The 23,985-nt window shown below is 38.9% G+C and overlaps 1 protein-coding gene across 5 annotated transcripts in view; it reads left to right on the top strand.

The window, feature by feature from the left end:
- The first annotated feature begins 5,536 nt into the window (after positions 1-5,536).
- The window catches only part of TRM9 (RNA-binding (RRM/RBD/RNP motifs) family protein), a 43,811-nt gene continuing 25,362 nt past the window's right edge, over positions 5,537-23,985 (top strand). For 2 of the 5 annotated variants that reach the window (XR_016101831.1, XR_016101830.1), the window contains exons 1-8: positions 5,715-5,862; positions 6,623-6,942; positions 7,516-7,617; positions 7,749-7,835; positions 8,332-8,457; positions 13,654-13,944; positions 21,335-21,400; positions 22,318-22,471. Coding sequence is in view for 1 of the 5 variants with exons in the window: in XM_088953299.1 (XP_088809425.1) it covers positions 5,739-5,862; positions 6,623-6,942; positions 7,516-7,617; positions 7,749-7,835; positions 8,332-8,457; positions 13,654-13,944; positions 21,335-21,400; positions 22,318-22,374 (1,173 nt within the window). In the remaining 4 variants the exon portion in view is untranslated. Of the gene's footprint in view, positions 5,863-6,622; positions 6,943-7,515; positions 7,618-7,748; positions 7,836-8,331; positions 8,458-13,653; positions 13,945-21,334; positions 21,401-21,620; positions 21,705-22,317; positions 22,693-23,985 lie in introns of those variants that run through there. The other 3 variants (XR_016101843.1, XR_016101836.1, XM_088953299.1) reach the window with 3 other exon arrangements.

The following is a 23,985-nucleotide window of genomic DNA, read 5'->3' as shown; positions in this document are numbered from 1 at the left end:
TTTTTTTTTTTTAATGAAACAGATACAGATAGCATGTATTACCCCTGCAGATCTACAACATTAAACCTTGAATTCACTTTCTGGATGTGATGCCTAGAGGGATTGGTTGAATTGATATAGATGGACTGATGTGGCTTCTGTGGGCTCAAAAGTAGTACAGAAAAAGGAATGACATTGACACTAGTAATTTGTCCTCTTACTAGTATTTTTTGGGCATGGAATAGAATGAAACTGAATTTTCTCAAGATTTAACTGGGTTGCAGAAATGGTTATCCATATGATTCATGTTTTGAGTCTTGGGGTTTGGTTTATTTAATTTGCTGACTGTTAGAAGTCATAGAACCAAGCATACATCAAGGTCTGTCATCCAGTTTGAGCAGTCACACGATGGGCATTTCAGAGGTAGGCATTTTTCTCGACAAACATTGTTTAATGTGTAGGTTTGAGATCTTTGCTTTCTTGACTTACTCCAACCAAAAATCTCCTACATTGAACAAATTAAACTTTAGCTCTGTGAAATGGAGTTCCTATGAGAGGTACAATATATTTCGGTGATGAATGATGTAAGAACTGCTGAGCGCTGATTTAGATTGTCTGGTAGGAGGAATTGATTTGCGGATTCTGAGTTCTCATCTTGCCATATTAGATGCTTCTAATCACTTTGAGAAATCATGTTTGGTAAGCTGTTCCTCAAAGTTCAGTGGAAGAATCAGTCTCTCAATTTTTGTGTTTTTGGGTGATTATCGAAGCTGGGTTGATAGCTACCAGCTGATGGGGCAGAGTTTATTTTCATCTTTTGAAAGAACACAGAAGTCGTCCTTATTTCGAAGTTCGAACACCCCCTTAATTCTTAAATTACATTTATTTTGATAATCTTTTGGCAAACAATTTCCACGCAAGAGAGACGAAAACACACGAGGATGCCGTATTCAACGTTTAGAAGTATCTGGCGTATGATATGAACACTCAGATATTCATGGATACATTGAAATACACATTTGAAAAACTTCAAAACATCCCAAAGCCTACTCTCATCCCTCTCTAATGCCTATAAAATGAAACAAAAAGTAAAAAATAAAAATAAAAAGGATGGAGTATGAGTGATATTGATATGCACCAATACCTAATTTTGTGTATGTTTCGATTATTAGCATAGAAGGTTAGTGTACAATGATGAGTGTTGATTAAAAAATTCAAGTTGTTCAGTGCTCTTGGTGAGATACAAGGACCAAGTTGATCATAGCTTAAATATGGTTTTCAATTCCAACAAAAGAACACCATGGCAAAATATGGTAGTAAAGATTAAAATATTGATCAATATGTTTGATGTGGGGTGTATTGTATTGGTGTCAATGCAGTTACATAAACAAAAAAGATAAATATCTGCCATATCAAGGTTCAAAATTTCATCACGTATCGGTTCATATCGGTCGATACGTATTGTTCTAGCAAGTTTTTAGCACGATACATGGTACTAAATTGAATGTGTCGTATCTATTTGTCGTATCGAGGCTGTATCATGCTCATATCGTTGAGTATCGGTGCGTTTTGATAGTGTATCGGCCGAGCGTATCGATTGATACAGTACGATTTTATTGTGGCGAAAACGCAAATAAAACTCCCTTCGAAAGAGGGTTTACCCAAACCCTTCAAAAAGCTTTTTAACCTTTTTAAAGACTCAAATCTTGTAAAAATTTGCCAAAACATCTATAAATTTGCAATATTCAACAAATTTTTCAAGGTTGTGAAAAGTGGAGTGAAAATAAATATGTTTTTTCAAATTCCTTTTACATTTTCAGCCAATGTTAGAAAAGATAAGGGGAAAGAAAGTGGTTTGCCCCCTACCCCTTCGGCTAGGGGACTTCACCCCCCATCCCCCTTTCAATGTAGCCTAATTTTTTTTTTTTTTTAGTTAAGGGGGTCTTGCTCCGCTTTGGCGAGCTCGCATCTACTTTGACAAGACCCCCTTTTAACAACTATTATGCATTTTTATTTTTCTTAATATAAAAGTTTTTATTAAAGATAAAGAAAAAAAATGAAATCCCCCCTTCCTCCTCTTAAGGAAGCTTATTCCTCTTGCATTTTGAGCTATGCTTCACACCTCTAGGTAGTGGAATGCCTCTGTGTTTTAAAACATTGATATTTATTTTTTTTTAATTTTTAGAATAAAATATGAAAAATAATTATTTCATCTTTTATGTCTATAAATCCATTCAGTTTTTTGTTACGTATTTACTTTTCTTAATTTTAATTTAATTTTTAGAATAAAACATGCAAAATAATTATTTGAATAAAAATAAATAATTACTTAGTTTTTAGAAAATTAGAATAAAACATGAAAATAATTACTTAATCTATTATGTCCATAATTAGATAGTATGTTTATATTCCCAACTTCCCGTTTATTGATTATAATATGTTTTTTTCCATAAAACCCACTAAAATGTGTTATTTTTATGCATAAATAGCTCATTTATGTCTTATATTTAGTGATATTGATGTTTATTTATGATTTATAAGAGTATTTATAGCATTTTCATGTGTATTTTAATTTTTTGTCCGTATCCATGCGTATCCCGATACATCTCTTAAATTTGCCTTTTCGATACGTATAGTGTTTCCGATACTTTGAACCTTGTGCCATATAAATACAGATTGATACCCATGTGTGGGTAGAGGTGTAAAACGGGCCATGTGGCTGTCTTGAGCCGTGCCACCCTCCCTTGGGAAAACTTGGGGGTCGGCCCGGTACGGCCCACGCCCCAAGCCCGAGCAGGCCCGTGCCATGCCATGGGTTGGGCTGGTCCATGGGTCAAGCCTTGGGTTAGGCCGGGCCAAAGCTATTTATTTAAAAAATTGAAAAAAACTTAAAATTTTAATTTTAAATGAATTTTGATGTATACAATTGCTTATATATACAATAATTAAATAAATTAGTATAATAAAATTGAAAATAAATGTTTATTTTGTTAATATATTATATACTATATTATTATATAATTATAATTTATATAATATATTATATTATGTATATATATAATATAAATAGTATATATGGGCTGTGCTAGGCCGTGCCATGCCGGCCTGACCCACAGACCTAAAACCTCAGGCCCAGCATAGCCAACATGATTGTGCCGCTGGACCTGGCATGATCCACGTGCTGTCATGCGATCATGCCGGGCCGGTCCAAAGTCAGGCCACGGGCAGCACAACCCAATATTGATAGTTTAACTCTTGGTACCGTATAGTGTTTCAAAGAAAAAAAACTAATTAATGGGCCTCCAATGGGTTCATCAAAGGCAAAGGCAGATGAGATCAATTACATAGTTTATTTTACTAAAAAAAAATTACATAGTCCAAACTATCCCCACGAATTTTCACAAAGCTTAAGACTGGCCCAAATCCGGGCATTTTAACAATTTTAGATAGTAATCAGACCATTAAAAGCATCTATAATTGAGTAAATTGCATATTAGTACTTACACTTTGGGGTTAATCTCACTTCAATACCCGAACTTTATACTCCAAGATTGTTAATGGCATATGAAAAGACATAAATACCCTTTGAGTTTTGAATAGGTAGGAGAATCATCATTTTGAAATAGCTAAAATAGTCATATTTAAATCCCTTTTCATTGCAATTGGGCACCATTGTTTACTTTATGCTAACCTTTTTGTCTAATAACCATTGCTTTTTGTCAAAGAAGCTACACGGATAAATGTTGCTGGAGAAAATGACATCATTGCCGGAAAAGAGGGATTTAGAATGCTGTCATTGTAATCCTTGTTTTCAATTATTCAATCCATACTAAGGGATGCTAATGTTGTTGGAGAAAACAAGTAATTTTTGTCCCTTGGGATGGCAACCAAAGTAAAATGGTTTCAAAAATATTAAAAAAAAGGTAGTTTGGATGTTTTCATAAAAATTTAAATTGCAAGTATATCATATACGAGACCGGATCTGCTCCTTACACATGGCACCTTACACCGATTGGGTTGGGGTAGGGGTGTTCACAGATCGGGTTGGGTATGTTTGAATCATTTTCTTCAACTGACCCAACCTAGTCAGTTTACTTATTGAATAAATCAAAACCGAGTGACCCTGAAGTAAAACTGACCCAAACATGAAGGGTCGGTTTGTGTTAGTTTATCGATTTAACCAGCTTTTATATATATTTTAAATTAAAATATCTATTTATATTTAAGTTTATTTCTTTTTAGTTTTTATGCAAAATCAAAATATATATTTAAATCGATTAGTTTTTATGCAAAACTTTTTTTTGGTCAATATTTATTTAAATTTATACAAAACTGAATTAAATATTGTACCATTATATTATATTTTGTATTGGTTTTACTTTTTAGTTTTTATCATAAATAACCAATTTTTTTTTTAAGTTCAAACAAACAAAAATAAAATATATCAACATTTAACATATAGGGTAGGGACTAATTAATAATTACTTAAACATATAGGATCGGTTCTGAAAACCGAAATCGAACCGAATTGTCATTTATTTTCTCATACAAACCGAAACCGACCGGTGGTTTTGAAAAACCGGCCAACTCAGGTTGGGTCGGGCTGGTTTGGTCGGTTTGACCGCTTTGACATTTAATCTGAACCACCCTAAGGAGCATATCCCAATCTATCATATACAAATACTGGCAAAATTCTAATTATGGGTTCTAAGTTGTCAATTTTCAAGAATTCAGATACAATTGCATTTTAAAGTTTCCAATGAAATGAGACTAGTCCTTGTGCTAATTTGCAATTTACCCTTATGTTTTACCTTAAAGGCTCAGTTTGGAAGGAGTACAAATACAAATATGTACAATACAAATACATACAAAATAATGTAAAGTGTAAGGCTTTGTACTCTACAAATTTGTATTTATACTCCTTTCAAGCTGAGCTTAAGGTTCAATTTGGAAGGAGTATAAATACAAATATATACTAAATAGTACAAAATACAAAGTTTTGCACTCTACATATTTGTATTTGTATTCCTTCCAAATGGAGTCTAAGGCTGAGTTTGAAAGGAGTACAAATACAAATATGCACAGTGCAAATGCATACAAAATAATACAAATTATAAAGTTTTGCATTCTAAATATTTGTATTTGTACTCTTTCCTCATTTTGGAATGAGTACAAACACAAATATGTAGAGCGCAAAGCCATGTATTTTGCATTATTTTGTATGTATTTGCATTTTACATATTTGTATCTGTACTCCTTCCAAAATAAGCCTTATGTTTTTATTATGATGTTTATCAGCTGGGACCCATCTAACATCTGTTTGGCATTGTTGCTGTTGCTCTAAAATACAGTGCCACATCAGTGCGATGTCAGAAAAAGCAATGCTCCAGAAAATGAGCATTTGTTTGAAATTGTTTTCTATAAAATATGGTGCTCCAAGCCATACCTTGAAAATCTGGAAGGCATGGCTTGGAGCAACGTTAAATTTGGTGTTTTCTAGAGTTGCAATTTATTGCTGCCAATAGAATAATGATGTGACACAAGGAGCATTGGTAACAAATAGAAAAAAATTTGTTGTTGCTCCAAAAAATGTATTATCTAGTAGCAATGTTTAAAAAAAAAAAAAAGACATCGATGTTAAATATATACCTAATTGTCGATCCCATCATTAACGATGATTCAACACGTGGCATCCTCATCTGGACCCATATGCATACTGGTTCAATGCTTCTCTGTGTCGGGTCGGGTTGCATCTATTAATGTCGACTGTCGAGTTAAAATTCAGTCGGTTCGGTTTCTGCTTAGGCCCCTTCTTATTTTTGAATTCCGACTCTTGCTGCCGTTGCCGTCTTCTTCGTTCGTATATACACAACTGCTGCCCTCGTAAGATCTCTCTCTCTCTCTCTGAGTCTCTCCTCATGGTTAAAAAGGAAGCATGTTTATCTTTATTCCTTCTGGACTGGAGCCTTGAGATTAATTCTAAAGCTCAATTGATCAAAACCCTAATTCAAATCGCATTTTTTCTCCGTATTTAATAGAAATTTAAACTATCTATGACGGTATATGCTTGGTCCTCAATTTTGATCGTCAATTCCATATACAACCATTAGCACTGAAAGAAAGAGAAAAAAAGTCTACGACTAATCTTAAAAACTAATGTTGTTGGTGGAATTTGGTTTATCTAAAAGTTTTAATGTTGTTAGACGAAGTACGCTTATGACCATCACATCTTGGTTTAGAAAAACAGGAATTTCTGTACGATATCAGCTCCATATTTGTATTTCCTCTCGAAAGAAAAGGAAACAAATGCTTAAGTTCATGGTTACTTTGATTAAGGTTGTGTTTGGTTTGAAGGAAAAGGTAGGAAAAGGAAGGGAAATGCAGGAAAACCTATACAAGGTTTGTACATGTTTCCCTTCCTTTCCTTTCCCTGCCTTTTCCTTCAAACCAAACATAGCCTAATCGTAATATATTCTGAAACTAATGGAATAGTATTCTAGATTTTTGTCTTTTGGTTTCCTTGCAATTTTGTTTGTTTTTGTAATATTAATTTGTAACCTGATATTTATTTGATTTATCATTCAAGTGTTTTGTAATTTTAATTCTTTATAAGCAATTTCAAGTTCCATTTTTTTTTTCTAAGGTGGGAATTTGCTGGATATGGTCACATCAAGATTTACCCGCCCCAAGGGATCAGATGGTGAATCCAGTCCCAACCTGTACGTAGCTAACTGTGGGCCTGCTGTTGGTTTATCTTTTGCCAAGATTGAATCAGTGTTCAGCACATTTGGCAATGTGGGAGGGGTCTATCCAGCCGATGAATCTGGTACCCGTGTCATTGTTTCCTACCTTGAAGAGAGCTCTGCCCAAGCAGCATTGAAGGCATTAAGTGGACATCCTTGCAAAGATCTTGGAGGCCGTGTTCTGCATATACGTTACTCGATACTCCGACCAGCTTCTCAGGTTTTAATAATAGACTTAAAATCTCAGGATCTTTGTAGCTTCTATTTGCTTTACCTTCATTGAAATTCATTTCAAGTTTGCATTTTGCACGAGTAAATTCATTAATCCAAGCTATTTATATGTTTCCTATTGTTAATAGACTAATGTATACATTGAACATGTGCAATAGAGTGTACATCATTTCATGAATTCTTCCAGGAAATTACCAGGTTGGATCAGGAAGATTTTAAAAATCTGATTTGTGGGCTTAATTTGTTAACTTATTGCCACATGCATTATTCCTATCATCGAAATGATGCTATAGCTCTAGAGACTGGATGGTTATGTCCCCTAACCAAGCTGATTTGGCATAGTTTTAGGATCTTTCCCACATGGGGGCTATTTGATGCATCTATGTTGCTTCGTTAGTGCCATATTTTACAAATATTGCATTTGTAGACTGTAATATATGATAAAAAAGACTCGAAAATAAATCTGTAAGATTTGTGCTGATGTTTGTAAAACAATATTTATGCTTTATCTTTATTGTCTGTTCATTGTTCATTGTTCATGAATATATTCATGTCTCCTTAGGTTCAAGTAAATGATTCAGTTCCAGTATATATGGTGGCTTCAGATTTGAAGATTCCAGGCATTTACTTGGTTCATGACTTTATCACCAGTAAAGAAGAGGAGGTTAGGGAATCTCTTGATACTTGTTTGCCTCCATTTTTTTGCATCTTTCTGTTGCAGTTCTTTTGCGAAGCATGATTTTCTAAATGCTTTCTCACACTTGTGTCATTCACATTAGTTTTTGTTTTCTACAGAAACTCCTTGCCGCTGTTGATAACAGGCCTTGGAAACGTCTTGCAAAAAGAAGGGTTCAGCATTATGGCTATGAGTTTCTGTATGAAGTAAGTATCTACTTGAAGATTTTAAATTTACTGCAGCAACTTTTCCTATTTTCAACCATGCTTTTAATAGTTTCTCTTATCATCGTGTAGTTTGGGGCAACTATTTTTCTATCAATTGTTATGAATTTTCATATTTAATATGGTAAGGATATGAATTCAACAATGCTATTAGAAATTTGCCAATCCATCAGAAGGCACAGTAATAAATTGTACCTTTTCTCAATCAGGTATCCTAGATATTATGTTTATAATCTTGATTGTTTAGTTATTTTTCACTGTAAGACAAGATTTTTCTTTTACGCTATGTTTGGTTTGAAGGAAAGAGTAAGGAAAGGAAGAGAAATGCAGGGAAACCTATACAAGATTTGTAAAGGTTTCCCTTCCTTTCCTTTCCCTACTTTTTCCTTCAAACCAAACATAGCCAGTGTTTGATAACAAATGTTTTTCTCAAAGCTCCATCTTCCAAGACACTAAGCCTTTTTTACTCTTTTTACAGACAAGGAATGTTGATACAAAGCAGTACCTAGGTGAACTCCCATCATTTGTTCTTCCCATACTTGAAAAGATCTCCTCATTCCCCAACTTTGTTGCTGCTGGATATGATACTCTGGATCAATTAACGGTACGCAGAATAGTTCTTCTTTTCATCATGTTATGTGACAAATGATTTTTCATTACCAATCAGTTTTTCCGTCTGTATGAAGAGATTGGTTTCTTTTTCTTTCTTTCTCACTAGGATACAGATTAATGAGTTGGGTGTTTGCATGGAATGATAAAGAGTTTGCAAACTAGGTGATTGGAAACCTGCATATGTTTCTTACTCTTTTAGCAATTGTTCTAAAGTTAGTGAGCTTCAATGCTTCATAGGGTGGTTGTACTTCTAATTCCTTATGTCCATAAACTAATAAAAAAGTCCTTTCCATTTTGAGAACCCTGAATTTTGATCAATTGAATTGTATTTGATTACAACAATTGTAGTGGTCCTTTCTGCTCATGTGAGCTACATGACTATATACAATGATTATCCTAAATACTATTTTGACAGAAGTCATACTCAGGCCACTAGATTAATGAAATAGTGTAGGACAATTTTTTTTTGAATGGGAACTTGAGAGTTTTGTTTATTTAAAATTAAAACTGGAAAGTTAAAATGTATAGGAAGAATACTATGCATGGAGATGTAAAGGCATCCATCCTATGGACTTTTGGGAACAAAGGAACAAAAGAATTTTCAAGGAGATCAAAAGGGCCCAAAGAGATGTGATGTGATAGAAAGTTTAGTCCTCAGGACAGTTAATGGCATAAAAACACTCAGCACTTGCAGTGTTTCTTGGTAGAAGACCTAAATAGAAGATTGAATTAGATAGCCAACTCATCCTTGCAAAGGAATAGCAGTTCAGCACAATGGGGACCACTGCACCTAACAGGGTCAAGCTGAATTTTGATGGAAGTATCTGGGGCAATCTGGGTCATCTGGTATTGGGGGAGCCTTTAGGGACTGTAGTGGCATGATCCTACGGTTCTTTTCAGGTCCATTTGGACTTGTGGACTCAACCATAGTAGAATTAAAAGCAGTGTTGCAGGGGTAAGAATAGAAGGCAGAAAATCTTCAGTAAACTAGCGGTGGAAAGAGACTTGGAAATGGTTGTGGGATGGTTAACCAACAGAAGGCAAGTCATTTGGCATCACTGGAGCTCAATGAAGGAGCTTCAAGAATTGGGAAGGGGACTATGTAGCATTCAAACAGTTAAGGAGATCAACAATGTTTTGGCTGATACATTGTCTAAGCAAGGGGTAAACATCAGAACTATTTTGGGGATTTTTTTTTTTATCAGTAACTATTTTGGGGAAATTATGTAACACAGCATATGGTGAAACAAGATTCATGTAGCCAACCCTGGTCACCTGTGATGTATTCTTTATGTTGTTCTGTTGGGTGACTCCTGGTCACTTGTGTTAGATGTATCTTTCATTTTCAGCAATAAAATTTTCTTTTTTATTTATCTTCAAAAAAAAAAAAAGATTCATATTGCCGGCCCAATATAAGTTGGGCCAAGGTTTAGATGATGATGATGTATAACACATCATAACATGGACATGTAAAATAACTTTTTCCAAAAAAAAAAAAACAGATATGTAAAAGTTGATATTAGCGTGGGTTGGAGGCTGTAATGCCTTGGTTGTAGGGGTGCCAGTTTGGCTGAACAATTCTTTGGTTCTTTTAATAAAATCATAAGATATTACTTCAAAAAAAGAAAGTTAAAATGTATAGGTATAAGTACATAATAAAATAGACGTGCATATCCCTGGACTGTGTAATTGTTGCCCCTCACACCCTTTGAGGGGTGTTGAACCCGAATACAGTACTTCCCTTTGAACCCCATTTCTAGCTAGACAATTAGCTATTTCATTTATCTTCTAATCCATTGGAACAATTAGATCTGGGATCTTGCCTCTCTTAACATCTTCCTCAACATAGAATCTCCTTCAATTTCTAGGCTTCCATAGCTACGAGATCTTGCCATTTTGAGCCCTTGTAATAGGGGTAGTCACTCCAATATACTAGAATCTCCCCAACCCATTGGGTATGAGCGAACTTGCAAAGTTTCACCCCCAGTGTCCACCAGATAGGTCATGTGGTGGTACTTTTCTTGGGTACAATTGGCATTAGGGATTTTTTGAGGGCTGAAGTAATGGCAGTTGTGGAAGGGGTAACCAAAGCAAAGGAATTAGGTGTGCACTAACTGATTGTAGAAGATGATTCTCAATTGGTAGTCAGGTGGTTACAAAATAAAGGGAATGGCATATTGATGTACCAAAATGAACTAAAGAAGACCAAGTGGTTGACTAGGGGTATGGATGTGAGATTTCAATGGGCCCAAAGGATGGTTAATTATAATGGCTGATCATGTGGCAAAGCAAGTGATTGGAGGGGGTACTTTTCTTGGGTACAATTGGCATTAGGGATTTTTTGAGGGCTGAAGTAATGGCAGTTGTGGAAGGGGTAACCAAAGCAAAGGAATTAGGTGTGCACTAACTGATTGTAGAAGATGATTCTCAATTGGTAGTCAGGTGGTTACAAAATAAAGGTAATGGCATATTGATGTACCAAAATGAACTAAAGAAGACCAAGTGGTTGACTAGGGGTATGGATGTGAGATTTCAATGGGCCCAAAGGATGGTTAATTATCATGGCTGATCATGTGGCAAAGCAAGTGATTGGAGGAATCAATTGTTTTGGGCTCTAATGTAAAGCTTTTCGATATTGGAGATAAGATGTTTTATCTCCAATTGTATTTGTATTCTATTTATTGCATCTTTATCTAATGAAAGTTACAGTTATTGATAAAAAAGAAAATTAAAAAAAAAAACAATAGGGATAAGAGTTCACGGTGTAGTTTTTTATGGGTATAACTGTATAACTGCAGGGGAGCCACTTTGCAACACAGCGTATGGAAATCTCAGCCCGTAGCACTCTTCCCTGCAAGAGACCTGGCATTGACATAGCTTTGTCTTTTTTACCTCCTACATGAGGAGTGGTGATGCAACAAATTCTTCCAAGGGATAATTGATCTATGACCAAGGAATCAACTTAATGATAGTACTTTGTAAGGAATGACCATTCAAGTTTCTTATTTAGACAAGTTGTAATTTGAAAAATCTTGTGGGATCACAATGTCAATTGGCTTCTCAGGGAAACTCATGAAAAGAACATCATTTTGCTTGTATGATGCATATATAGCAGAAAAAGATCTTATTCTTGTACTGCGTTGATGCAAGAACCATGTCTTTCTATATTCTTTCACGCACACTTCCATTGAGAAAACACTTTTAAGATCTATCCCCTCACATCACAAAGTTGGTAATGAATAATGGTTGGACTGTGGTTCCATTCGAGCAAAATTTAACCTAATGTTCTTTCCACATATGGTGAGAGGACACAAAGGGCTTTTTCTTGTCATTTAGTTTGAGTTTCCCTCTCCTTCAGTTTAACTTCTAACCAGTAAAGAAGTTGGTGGAAGTTTCTACCTTATTGGACTCTAATCATTCTGTTTATTCATGTTATCATTCTTCTCTATTGATAACTCTATCCTTCCACCAACCAGTAAAGAGTTAGCTGGAAGGAGACTCCAAGGTTGTGGGCTGGTTAAGAAACAATAACTCAGGTCCATGGTAATATAGATACATTTTAATGGAAGATATCTGGCAAGTGAATTGAGGGCATACTTTTTAAGGACGCAAAGATTAAGAAATAGTTAGACAGATGGCTCGGCCAACAGGGGGTGGATTGGGACTGGTTGTTCTGGAGGTAACTAATAGGGAGTAGGGATCAGTGCTTTAAAACATGGAGGCATGATGTGACTTGTGAGCCATTCCACTACTTGGGGGTGTGTGGCATAGTTTAGAATGCAAGAGGCATAAGCCTCGCGAAGAGGAGGAAGAAGGAGGATCTCATCTTATTTTTCTTGTTTCTTTTTTGATGAAAGATGTTTTGTATTAAGAAGAATGAGGATGCATAACACTAGCCGAAAGATCTCATCTTTCTTTTCTTTTTTTCTTTTTTCCTTTCCTTTTCCTATCCTTTCCTTTCCTTTCTTTCCTTTTCTTTCTTTCTTTTTGCATGAGGCATACATCTTTAGTACGAATCATGCAAAAGGTGTTTGAGGTGTATGCCCCATGCACTTAAGGCATACACATCAGGGGCATCAGCACCTCAGCATGCACCTCAGGGTGTTTTGAGGGTGCCTCACCTGAAGGTGCACCTCTGAGCATAAATCTCCCATGCCTTTTAGCACATCACTAGGGACTCAAACTCTATAGCTTCTACAAAATTAAATGGTTTGATGGGGCATGGTAGCAGTGGCTATCTTGGATTAATTGGGGTGCTTGGCACACAACCATCGTAAATGCTCCATATGTTTTTTGTACAAAGCAATAAAGTGGATAGTCTCTATCCTTCCGTTACAGTTGTAAATGAAGTTGGGGTAGAAAAAAAGACGCTAGATTTAAAAGCTGAACTTGCATAGATTTTCAAGAAGTTGGACAAGTGTTCAAAAATCTTGTTGAGGATTTTGGAACTGATTCTTGGCCTTAAGTACTTAGCTGGATATGCTTTATGTTTGTGCATTTTCTTAATTAATTTGGCCTTCATGTTCTATGATCTTTTTTTTTTATTAGTAACAGTGAAATTTTATTAATGATAAAAACAAGATTACAACGGGGTGGAGCTAAAAGGTCTTAACTCCAGTTACCCAAGAATTTTCTGATCTTGTAGTGATTACAAAACAGCCCAGAATAATGTGTCTCTATTTACCCATTGCCTAGCTAGACCATCAGCCATTGCATTTGCACTTCTCTTTATCCAATTACATTGAGTTTCCATGTCCCTGGTTAACCATTTATATTTCCTCTTTTCATTGCTGTATTTCCACATCATAGCACTGTCCTCTGTTAGCCATTTCACCACCATTGCAGAATCACCTTCTATAACCACCTTTTTGATCTTCATTTCCTTGACCCTTTGAATTCCTTCAATAGCTCCAAGAATCTCAGCCCTCAATGAATCTCCCACCCCAATCGGCCCAGAGTACATGGCTAACACGTTCCCTGTTCCATCCCTTATCACACCTCCAATTCCAGAAGGCCCTGGGTTGCCTATGCTGCTACCATCAAAATTTGTACCCTTTGATGTTCTATGATCTTCAATCTATCAACTTAGTTTGTACCAATTGATAATTAATGTTTTATACTGTTTCTGTTTGGTTTTCTGTTCTTGATATTTTAAAGGCTCTGAAGGCATCTATTAGATTTGTTACAGGTCAATGAATACCCACATGGGGTGGGCTTGTCCCCACATATAGACACTCATTCAGCATTTGAGGGATTAATTTTCAGCCTTTCATTAGCAGGGCCTTGCATTATGGAATTCAGGAGATATTCACAAGGAACATGGCTTCCTCCACTGACCACCAGTAATGATGTGACAGAGGAAGATAATGACCACTGTTCAAATTTCACTAGAAGAATCATTTTTCTTCCCCCTCGGTCAATGCTTCTGTTATCTGGAGAGGCACGGTATGCTTGGCATCACTACATTCCACACCATAAGGTAATATGATTATTGTTGACCTAGTTTTTTGATTGCTTTTAAGATTTATATTTGATTTTTCCTCTAGAGAAGCTAAATCTTCTATCCCCTTGTTCATATTATACCGTAACCAATTGTATATTTGTGCAGTTTCCTTGTAGCTTTACATCCATAAATCTCAATATAAAAAGGGCCTTCAAATAAGGACTTTCTAACCACATGGTAAGGGTGTATAAGTTGAAACGGGTATGGGGAAGATAAAGTGACAAAGTCACAGCAGTAAGGGGAAGCTGCACAAATATACAATTGGTGCAGCTTGTAACTGAGAAAGACAGCTGCAAGTCCACAACACATTGTAACCATGGATTGTATGCAACAGTAAGGGGATTGGATCTCCTCAATCCTCATTTTTGCTGGCATACAACAATGGCTCCACCAACATTGTCACCATGTATGTGTGCGTGCATTCAAGGTAATGGTGCCTCCTCATCAGCTTTTTTGTGAGATCATGATCCTCAATACCTCAACTGGGGGTAAGATCATGTGTATCCTAAAGGCTCATGTGCTTGATCCTATAATCCTGATCTGTTCCAGCTGATCAAGAACTCCAAGAAGACAAAGAAGCTTTGCTTAGCTTAGCTTGGTTTGGATCTTTTGTGTTTGAGAGGTGGGGTTGATGTGAATTCTTTGGCTGCCGTAGAGTGAGAATTTATTTATTTTTTTTATCAATGTCATAGAGTGAGAATTTATGATTACGGTAAACTGACATGATGGAGTGTTGTGGATGTGTTCGTGGGGAGGACGTACAGCCGTCGGCAGCAGCAGTGAGGAGGGGCCCACAAGGCGGCAGCTTATCTTATCAGCTCTCAGCTTATCTTATCTTATCCTTAGTAGTTTTCCTTATCTTCTAGATTTTGATTTATCTATTAGAAGTAGGAGTCTGATTATCTTAAAGTGTGATTTATCTTTATCTGTAAGTAGTCGAATTCTACAAGGAGTCCTTCCCACCTCTTGTAATCTCCTATTTAAGGAGGTGCGAATTGAGAATAAAGGCATTCAGTTTTCAGTCAAGGAAAGAGTTTAGGAGAGTTAGGGTGATCTCTTGAACAAATCACCCTTAGGTCGCCACGATTGGGTCTGCACGCAAAGGAATGGGGGGGGGGGGTAAGGGGAAGCTAAAGGTTCTCTTCGTGGACCGACCCGTGACGAGATCCTACGCCCGGGCCCATAACATTTTGGTATCAGAGCCAAACGTCATGGGCGATATGGAGCAGCTATCATCTAGGGTCAACGAATTGGAACACCGACTCGTGGAGAACCACGCAGAAGTGAGAGAAGTCAAGGAAGATGTCCGAGAGCTTCGTCGCCTACTGGAGTTGTATTTCTCCACCAGGGAGAGGAGCCCTGAAGGGGCGACCACCACCAATAGCCGCCGACCAGATTTGGCGGAGGCATCCGACGAACGACAGATCACCACCCCAACAACAGCGGTCATACCCAAGTATAGTCGGTTGGAGTTTCCCTCATACAACGGCAACGGCGACCCACTGGGATGGTTGTATCGCTGCGAGCAATTCTTTCGCAATCAGCGCACGGAGGAGAGGGATAAGGTCAGTCTGGCCGCGTTTCATCTGACAGAAGAAGCATAGCTCTGGTTCTATCGGGTAGAGCAGGAGGAACCAGGACTCAACTGGGACCAGTTCAAGTCCTACTGCCTCCTCCGGTTCGGGCCCCCATTGACAAGAAACCCATTGGGGGAGTTAATTAACCTCAAGCAGACTGGGACCGTAGCCGAGTACCAACGGCAATTTCAGACCCTTCTCGCCAGAGCCGCCTCAGTGCGCCCAGATCAACAGGTGAATATGTTCACCACTGGATTAGTCGAGCCCCTGAGAGTCGATGTAGAAATGCAGAGCCCTCCCAACCTGGTCACCGCCATGAAACTAGCTTGCGCTTTCGAGCGCAAGCTACAGATCAGCCGAGGGTCTTTCAGCATGGGGCATTCAACGACTTCATGGACAAACCCGAAAACAACTGGAGGAGGGTCTTCTTTGGCAGCCAACAAGGAACAAAGGCTTCACACAAGTAGCACTTCCAGATCGGCACCCAACATAGGAAGCAGCATGACAGCACCTCTCATCAAACACTTATCTAGAGCTGAGATGGTGGAGCGCCGGGCAAGAGGGCAATACTTCAACTGCGACGAGCTTTACTCAACCGGGCACCGATGCAAGCGGCTATTCTACCTCCTGGTAGACGAACTGGAGGAAGACGAGGAGGAACCCACAACACTAGAACCCGAGATCTCCCTCCACGCCATCACTGGGTTACAAAACTCTCAAACCATGCAGCTGCGGGCACAGGTGGTAGGAAAACCAGTATGTATTCTGGTGGACTCGGGAAGCACGCACAATTTTGTCAGCAAGCAAGCGACATTTCAACCGAAACTACCGGTGGAAAGCAGACCACAACTTCAGGTAGCCGTCGCAAATCGGGAGAGAGTTCACAGCCCTGGAATCTGTCGGAACATTCAAATACAGGTCGAATCCGAACCCTTCTCCACTGATTTATTTGTACTGCCCCTAGACGAGTTTGATATAGTGCTTGGAGTTAAGTGGCTCAACACTCTAGGCCCTATCCTATGGGACTTCAGTGCCCTAACCATGTCATTCCACCTAAATGGAAAACAAGTCACTTTGCAGAGAACCAGGGTAAAGGAAAAAAGACCGCAGGTGCATACTCTCCATGGCGAAGCCATGCACACCGCAGAGATGGAGACTTCTCATCGACTTCCTGGACGTGTTTCAAGAACCCAAGGGACTCCCACCTGCCCGATCGTGTGAACATCGGATTCCTTTAATACCAGGATCAGAACCCGTCGTCGTCCGGCCATACCGCTACCCGCATTTGCAAAAAGATGAGATAGAGAAACATTGTGTAGAAATGTTGAAACAAGGAATCATCCGCCCCAGCCGCTCCCCCTTCTCTTCGCCGGTTTTATTGGTACCGAAGCAAGACAGCACCTGGAGGTTTTATGTGGATTATAGAGAACTCAACAACAGAACCGTCAAGGACAAATTTCCGATTCCCGTGGTAGACGAACTGCTGGATGAACTCCACGGGTCTTAGTACTTCTCAAAGCTTGATCTCAGATCAGGGTACTTTCAGGTCCGGATGGCCCTCGAGGATGTGGAAAAAACAGCCTTCTGGACGCATCATGGCCACTTCAAATTCCTAGTCATGCCGTTCGGCCTCACCAACGCTCCATCCACATTTCAGTCATTGATGAACGAGGTATTTCGACCACACCTTCGCAGATTCGTCCTAGTATTTTTTGACGACATCCTGGTTTACAGTACATCATGGGTTGAGCACGTTCGTCACCTACGAACTATTCTGGAACTACTGCGCCGACACAAACTCTTCCTGAAGCGGCTCAAATGTTCCTTCGGGGAGCGCCAGGTCCTTTATCTGGGACATGTAATCAGCGGGCAAGGTGTCTCGGTAGATGGCTCCAAAATCCAAGCAATTCAAGAGTGGCCTAAACCTTAGTCCACCAAGGCTCTCCGCGGGTTCTTAGGACTGACCGGATTGTATCGCAAGTTTGTAAAGAATTACGGACTCTTGGCTGCCCCATTAACCAAGATGCTAAAGAAGAACGCGTTCCAGTGGGATGAAGCAGTGGATGCCGCCTTCGCAAACTTAAGGGATGCACTCTCCTCCACCCCAGTGCTGTAGTTACCAAACTTTGACCAAGGATTTACGGTTGAATGTGATGCTTCCAGTATAGGCATTGGAGCAGTACTACAATAGCAAGGGCACCCCATAGCTTCGTTAGCCGCAAATTAGCTGACCGACATCTAAAGCTACCGGCCTATGAGCGCAAGTTGATTGGACTAGCCAAGGCCGTACAACACTGGAGGCCATACTTGTGGGGGAGTCCCTTCGTCATCAAGACGAACCACTACAGTCTCAAGTATCTACTGGAGCAGCGGCTTACCACTCCACCTCAACAGCACTGGGCGAGTAAGCTGCTCGAGTTTGACTTCCGGGTAGACTACAAGGTATGGACCTTAAATCGGGCCGTGGGTGCACTGTCCAGGCGTGGCGAAGATGCTATACACCTTTGTGCAATCTCTTGGCCCCGTGTCACCCTATTGGAAAGCGTTAGAAGCGTGTTGCCCCAATCACTAGAGTGGAGGGACCTTGTTCAAAAGATACAGTCCGGAGCAACCAACCCGAACTGGTCCATTCACGACGGGCTAGTACTATACAAGGGACGGGTATATCTCCCAGCCGATTGTCCATTAATTCCCTCCGTCATCTCCAACATTCATAACTCCACACATGAAGGTGTTCAGAAGACATTGCACCGCATCCACACCGATTTCCATTGGCATGGTATGCGGGCTTTGATTCGGGATTTCATCCAAAATTGCTCCATGTGTCAACAACAAAAATGGGAAAACTTACAGCCGGTGGGCCTTCTCCAGCCTCTTTCACTTCCAACACAGATTTGGGCTAATATCTCCATGGACTTCATTGAGGGCCTACCCAAGGTCGGCGGAAAATCGGTCTTATTCGTGGTGGTGGATCGTTTCTCCAAGTATGCTCATTTCATTCCCTTATCCCACCCGTATAGCGCAGTTTCGATTGCCCACGTCTTCTTCACACATATTTTCTGCTTTCATGGGCTACCCGTATCCATCGTCAGTGACAGGGACCCGGTTTTTACTAGCACCTTCTGGAAGGAGCTATTTCGATTCCAGGGTACAACCATAGCCTTTTCCTTCGCCTACCACCCACAGACAGACGGGCAAGCAGAGGTAGTAAACCGTACCATAGAGATGTACCTCCGCTGTTTTGTGGGTGACCAACCACGGCGTTGGGTGGATTGCCTTCCGTGGGCCGAATACTGCTACAACACGGCCTATCACTCTTCTCTTGGCATGACTCCATTCCGGGTCGTCTATGGTCGGGAACCCCCCCGCCTATTGTCCTACGAACCCGGTTCGACACGGCTAGAAGAAATCGATCATAGTCTACAAGATCGCGATGCCCTCTTGGCCGAAGTTGCTCTCTACTTACAGCAAGCTCAGACACGCATGGAGAATGTCTACGATCAATGCCACAGAGAATTAACTTTCGAGCCCGGACAGTTCGTGTGGTTGAAGCTCCAACCCTATCGGCAACACTCTCTCAAAGGCAGATCTCCCCCTAAATTGGCTCCCAAATTTTACGGGCCCTTCAAGGTGTTACGGCGAATCGGGAAAGTTGCATATAAGCTTGAGCTACCAGAGCACAACAAACTCCATGATACCTTCCACGTGTCCTTGCTCAAGCCATTTATAGGTACTCCTCCTGATGAGGTACCTTCCCTACCACCCTTAAGGGACGGCAGACCCCTTCTCCAGCCTCGGGCTCTGGTTCGATCCTGCGTCAATCGAGGTACTCTCGAAGTCCTAGTGGAATGGGATGACCTACCATCAGCTGAGGCCACCTGGATCCCCTGGACTGTTCTTCAAGACGCCTACCTAGATCTCGAGCTTGGGGACAAGCTCGTCGCTTAGGAGGGGTGTAGTTGTGGATGCGTTCGTGGGGAGGACGTACAGCCGTCGGCAGGCAGCAGTGAGGAGGGGCCCACAAGGCAGCAGCTTATCTTATCAGCTCTCAACTTATCTTATCATTAGTAGTTTTCCTTATCTTCTAGAGTTTGATTTATCTATTAGAAGTAGGAGTCTGATTGATCTTAAGGTGTGATTTATCTTTATCTGTAAGTAGTTGAATTCTACAGGGAGTCCTTCCCACCTCTTGTAATCTCCTATTTAAGGAGATGCGATTTGAGAATAAAGGCATTCAATTTTCAGTCAAGGAAAGAGTTTAGGAGAGTTAGGGTGATCTCTTGAACAAATCACCCTTAGGTTGCCACGATAGGGTCTGCACGCAAGGGGAGGGGCAAGGGGAAGCTAGAGGTTCTCCCCGTGGACCGACCCGTGACGAGATCCTACACCCGGGCCCATAACATGGAGATTTTGGTAAATCCATCTGATTGATATGGTAACTGAATTGGATGCATATGTTGACGAGTCATAAGCAAGTTGACTTGTGGATATGTGTTATCTCAGGAGTCCATTCCAAAGGTGAGGTTGATGTGAATTCTTTGGCTGCCGTAGTGTGAGAATTTATTTATTTTTTTGATCAATGCCATAGAGTGAGAATTTATGAATAGGGTAAATTGACATGATGGAGATTTCGGTAAATCCATCTGATTGATATGGTAACTAAATGGGATGCATATGTTGACAAGTGATAAGCAAGTTGACTTGTGGATATGTGTTATCTCAGGAGTCCACTTCAAAGGTAGGTTGTTGCCAAATAGTTTATGACATTGCTATCCTGTATACCTGAATGACATCTTGCTCCTTGTTGGTAATGAGAGCCAGTTCAAATTAAATAAGTGATATCTATCAGAAGTTACCATCCAAATCCAAAAATCAAAGGTGCCAAGATGAACATGTGACATTTTTTTGGCCTGTAGCAGATAGCTACATGGAAGATTTCTTAGTTGTTTAGAGTCCTTCACTTGGCAACCTAATTAGCATCTCTGTCCCTGTGCATTTATGTATATTAAATGGTGGAAATAGTTTCATTAGTGAACCCATTGGTATTGGGAAGTAGAATTTTTTGTTTTATGAACATGTATAGTTGAAATGGTAGTGTCCAAGCATTTATTTGTTCAATATGGAGAATGCTAAAGGTGGTATATTCTTTTTTCTTAAATTGCAAATGTAATATATTTTAGTTTCTTTGCTTTTTTTTTGACCCATGGACATCATATCCGACCCTAACAGCATACACTCTTCACTGATGAGCAATGTGAACTCTGGTGGTAGTGTTGAGAATCTTGTACTGATGCCCAGAATCTTTGACTGAATTCAACAGGGTCCATAGACAATCCATCCATGGTAATCTCAAAAAGTTAGAATAGTTCCAATTATCTATGCAGGTCTATTCTCACTATGGCACTTGTTTATTTGGTTTTCAAGATGTTATTCTCAAGCCAGGAAGAAAAATAGAATAGTTCCTCTCATTCAGGAAGAAAAATAGAAGTGGAAGTGGTTTAAGATTAGGATAGAAGGAATAACTTCATATCGTATAGTTTTGAGTACATTGTGTAATTATCTGCCTGTTATTTGTTCACAATATTTAGCAAATAAATCATTAAATATGAAATATATATATATATATATATATATATATATATGTATATTATCTTGGTCTGGTAATTAGGATTCTTTTGTATAGTGATGTTGGCATGTTGCTACTTGCTATTCAGGCATTTTCTTTGAATTTTTTAGCACTGCTAATTTCATTTCTAGAAGATGTTCACTTGGCTATGCTTGTGATACAGGTTGATATGGTGGGGGACAATATCATCAGAAGAAATTCGAGAAGAGTCTCCTTTACTTTTCGTAAGGTACGGGAATTTATTCCTTGGAAAGATTTTCTAGTTAGTACTGACAATTTATACATCCCAGGCTTTAACTGTTAGCAGAACTTTATTTGATCAGATGTAGCTATGCTCCCCGCTCACTTTTAATCTGTCATAGGATGGTAGCCAACATAAAGAAATATCTTAGTAGAATACATTTGATGATCTATTCTGATCAATATTGATGTATATGCATACTTTTTAGGTGGGACCTATTGAGTGGTAGTGTTGATGTCTCTGCATTTGTGCTTAGTGCTACAACTAATTGTGGCAGTGATTATAGAAAAAAGTATGAATATCTCAACCTGAGCATTAGCATTCTATGTTCTGTTATTTATTAGAGGTTAGATGTCATCCATATCTAATATGCAATGCTTTTCTCCCTTGTGTCATGGTTATAGCGAACTAGCCTCTATTGCATTGCCTTGTTGTCATGTTTCTTGCATACTTGAAATTCATCAACATATTAATTTAGATTGTCTTCATTATTTGATTATTTCTGTTGATCTTGTAAATGTCATAGGTGGCATTTAGGGCCAAAAAAATAAAATGAAAATATTGTTTAGTTCCATATAATGTAAGATGTAACAACTCAAATGGTAATATTGTCCAAAGTTTGGATCAAGATAACCTTGTGTGCTTTTGGCTGTGTTTGGTTTGAATTTTCCTTCAAATCAAACAGAGTAGGGAATTTAAGTCAAATTGTTAATCGGGATAGGATAGTAAGAACAGATCGGAGTTCAAAATATTTGCAACTAGAGAAATATATGTTTGATACTGAGTATTTTCTATTAGCTACTTAGTGGGTATATTCCAGACTTGGTTGTTTTACTTGCTTTATTAATTTTCTCTTTGAGGTGCTTATCATACTCAAGACTGTTAATTATTTTTACGTGTTATAGGTCAGAGCAGGACCCTGCTGCTGTGATTATCCACAATACTGTGATTCTCAGAGATAAAACAGAAGACCAAATTTTGGAAGAGGTCAACATTATTGTGTTCTGAACTATAGCCAAGTTCTTAACCTTCAACCGGGTGGCTTTGTCACTAATCTGGGTAATGAGCTCTAGTAATTCAAGTTTCTATTAGTGTTACCCATGTTGCTGATATTGAAGATGTAAAATTAGATGTAATTCTTTTTAGCCAAAATCCTCCTTTTCTTATAGCAGCAAAGTTTGCCATAAATCACTGAGTTGAATGGTACTAAACAATAATTGAGATGGAGTTGGGATAAGTTTGGGAATATAAATCACTGAGTGGACTTAATTAATGAGCAATTAGATATTTTGGAATCTAGAGAAACTTAGTGAGGAATTACTGCTTCATCTGCTCAGCTATAACTCTTCTGGAAACAGAAAGTCCAGACAACTATGGCTCCAACATGGTGATTTTAACACCTTTTTCCACAAATTTGTGAACTTTAGAAAGCATAGAAATCAGATTTCGTGGATGAAGTATGTAAATGGAGGTTGGAGGTCAGAACATGAGGAGATAGCCCAAACTTTTATTCAAGCGCTTGAAACCAATTCACTTCCCAGAGGGAAGGCTTGTTTGAACCAAGGTTTTTTAAACCAGACCGGACAGGGAACTGTTCTGGTCTGGTTCCCGGGTTGAATGGTCCGACCATCCAGTCAGAATGGACGGTCTACTCTGACAAAAAAATTTAAAATTTTTAAAAACACAAAAGGGCCAAAAACCGTTCTCAGGTCAAATGGTTTGATGGTTCAACTGCCTGGGTCAACGGTTTGTTGACCAAATAAACAGTTGTTGGCTAAAAAGCGGCTTTGGAGTAAAATGGATGACCAGTTTCTGGCTTTTCTGGTTCGACTGTCCAATCCGGTCTGATTTTGAAAACATTGGTTTTAACCAATAAAGGGCCTTTTCCACCTAGTTATCTATAATCTAGATAACCAAATGTTGTCAGACATTCCTTCGATGAAGTCAGTCCGAGAAGAGGTGATGTCTATGGGAGCCTTGAAGGCTCCAGGGCCGAGAAGTGATGTCTCCACCTAGTTTACCAAAGTTTTGGGAACTTATGGGGCAAGACGTTTATGAGTTTGTGGTGGATGTTTTTAAAATAAAAAAATCGGGAGAATTAATCACACTTTCTTAACTTTGATCCATAAGTTAAAACCCAAGCATGGTGAAACAGTTTAGGTCGATTAGCTTATAATCTCTAAGGCTGTATTTGTTTGTGGTGTAAATGTGAGTTGATGTAAAACTCTTGCATATTTGTCGCTGTTTGTTTTTAGTGTAAATATGGACTGGTGTAAAATTTGTCGCTGTTTGTTTTTAGTGTAAATATGGAGTGGTGTAAAATTCTATTCTTGATCTGTATTTTCATGCATTTGATTGGAGCCGAAGTTAAACCTCACTCACGGTTGAGTTTTACAATGATAATCGATATAGCATTTACATTAATTATCACTTTAAAAAGTTCCAAGGGTTCACTCATTTTAAACCCATTGACATTGAATTCCATCAATGTATTTTTACATTGATAACAGTTTACACCGAAAACAAATGCAGCCTAAATGAATGGCCAATATATTAAAACCCTTTCTTCGCAA

This window comes from Nelumbo lutea, chromosome 1 (genome assembly GCF_056320005.1).
Source record: "Nelumbo lutea isolate HS-2025 chromosome 1, American lotus-T2T, whole genome shotgun sequence".
Lineage (NCBI taxonomy): Eukaryota > Viridiplantae > Streptophyta > Magnoliopsida > Proteales > Nelumbonaceae > Nelumbo > Nelumbo lutea.
The sequence above is the reverse complement of the archived record's forward strand: the minus strand, read 5'-3'. Positions and strand labels throughout refer to the sequence as shown.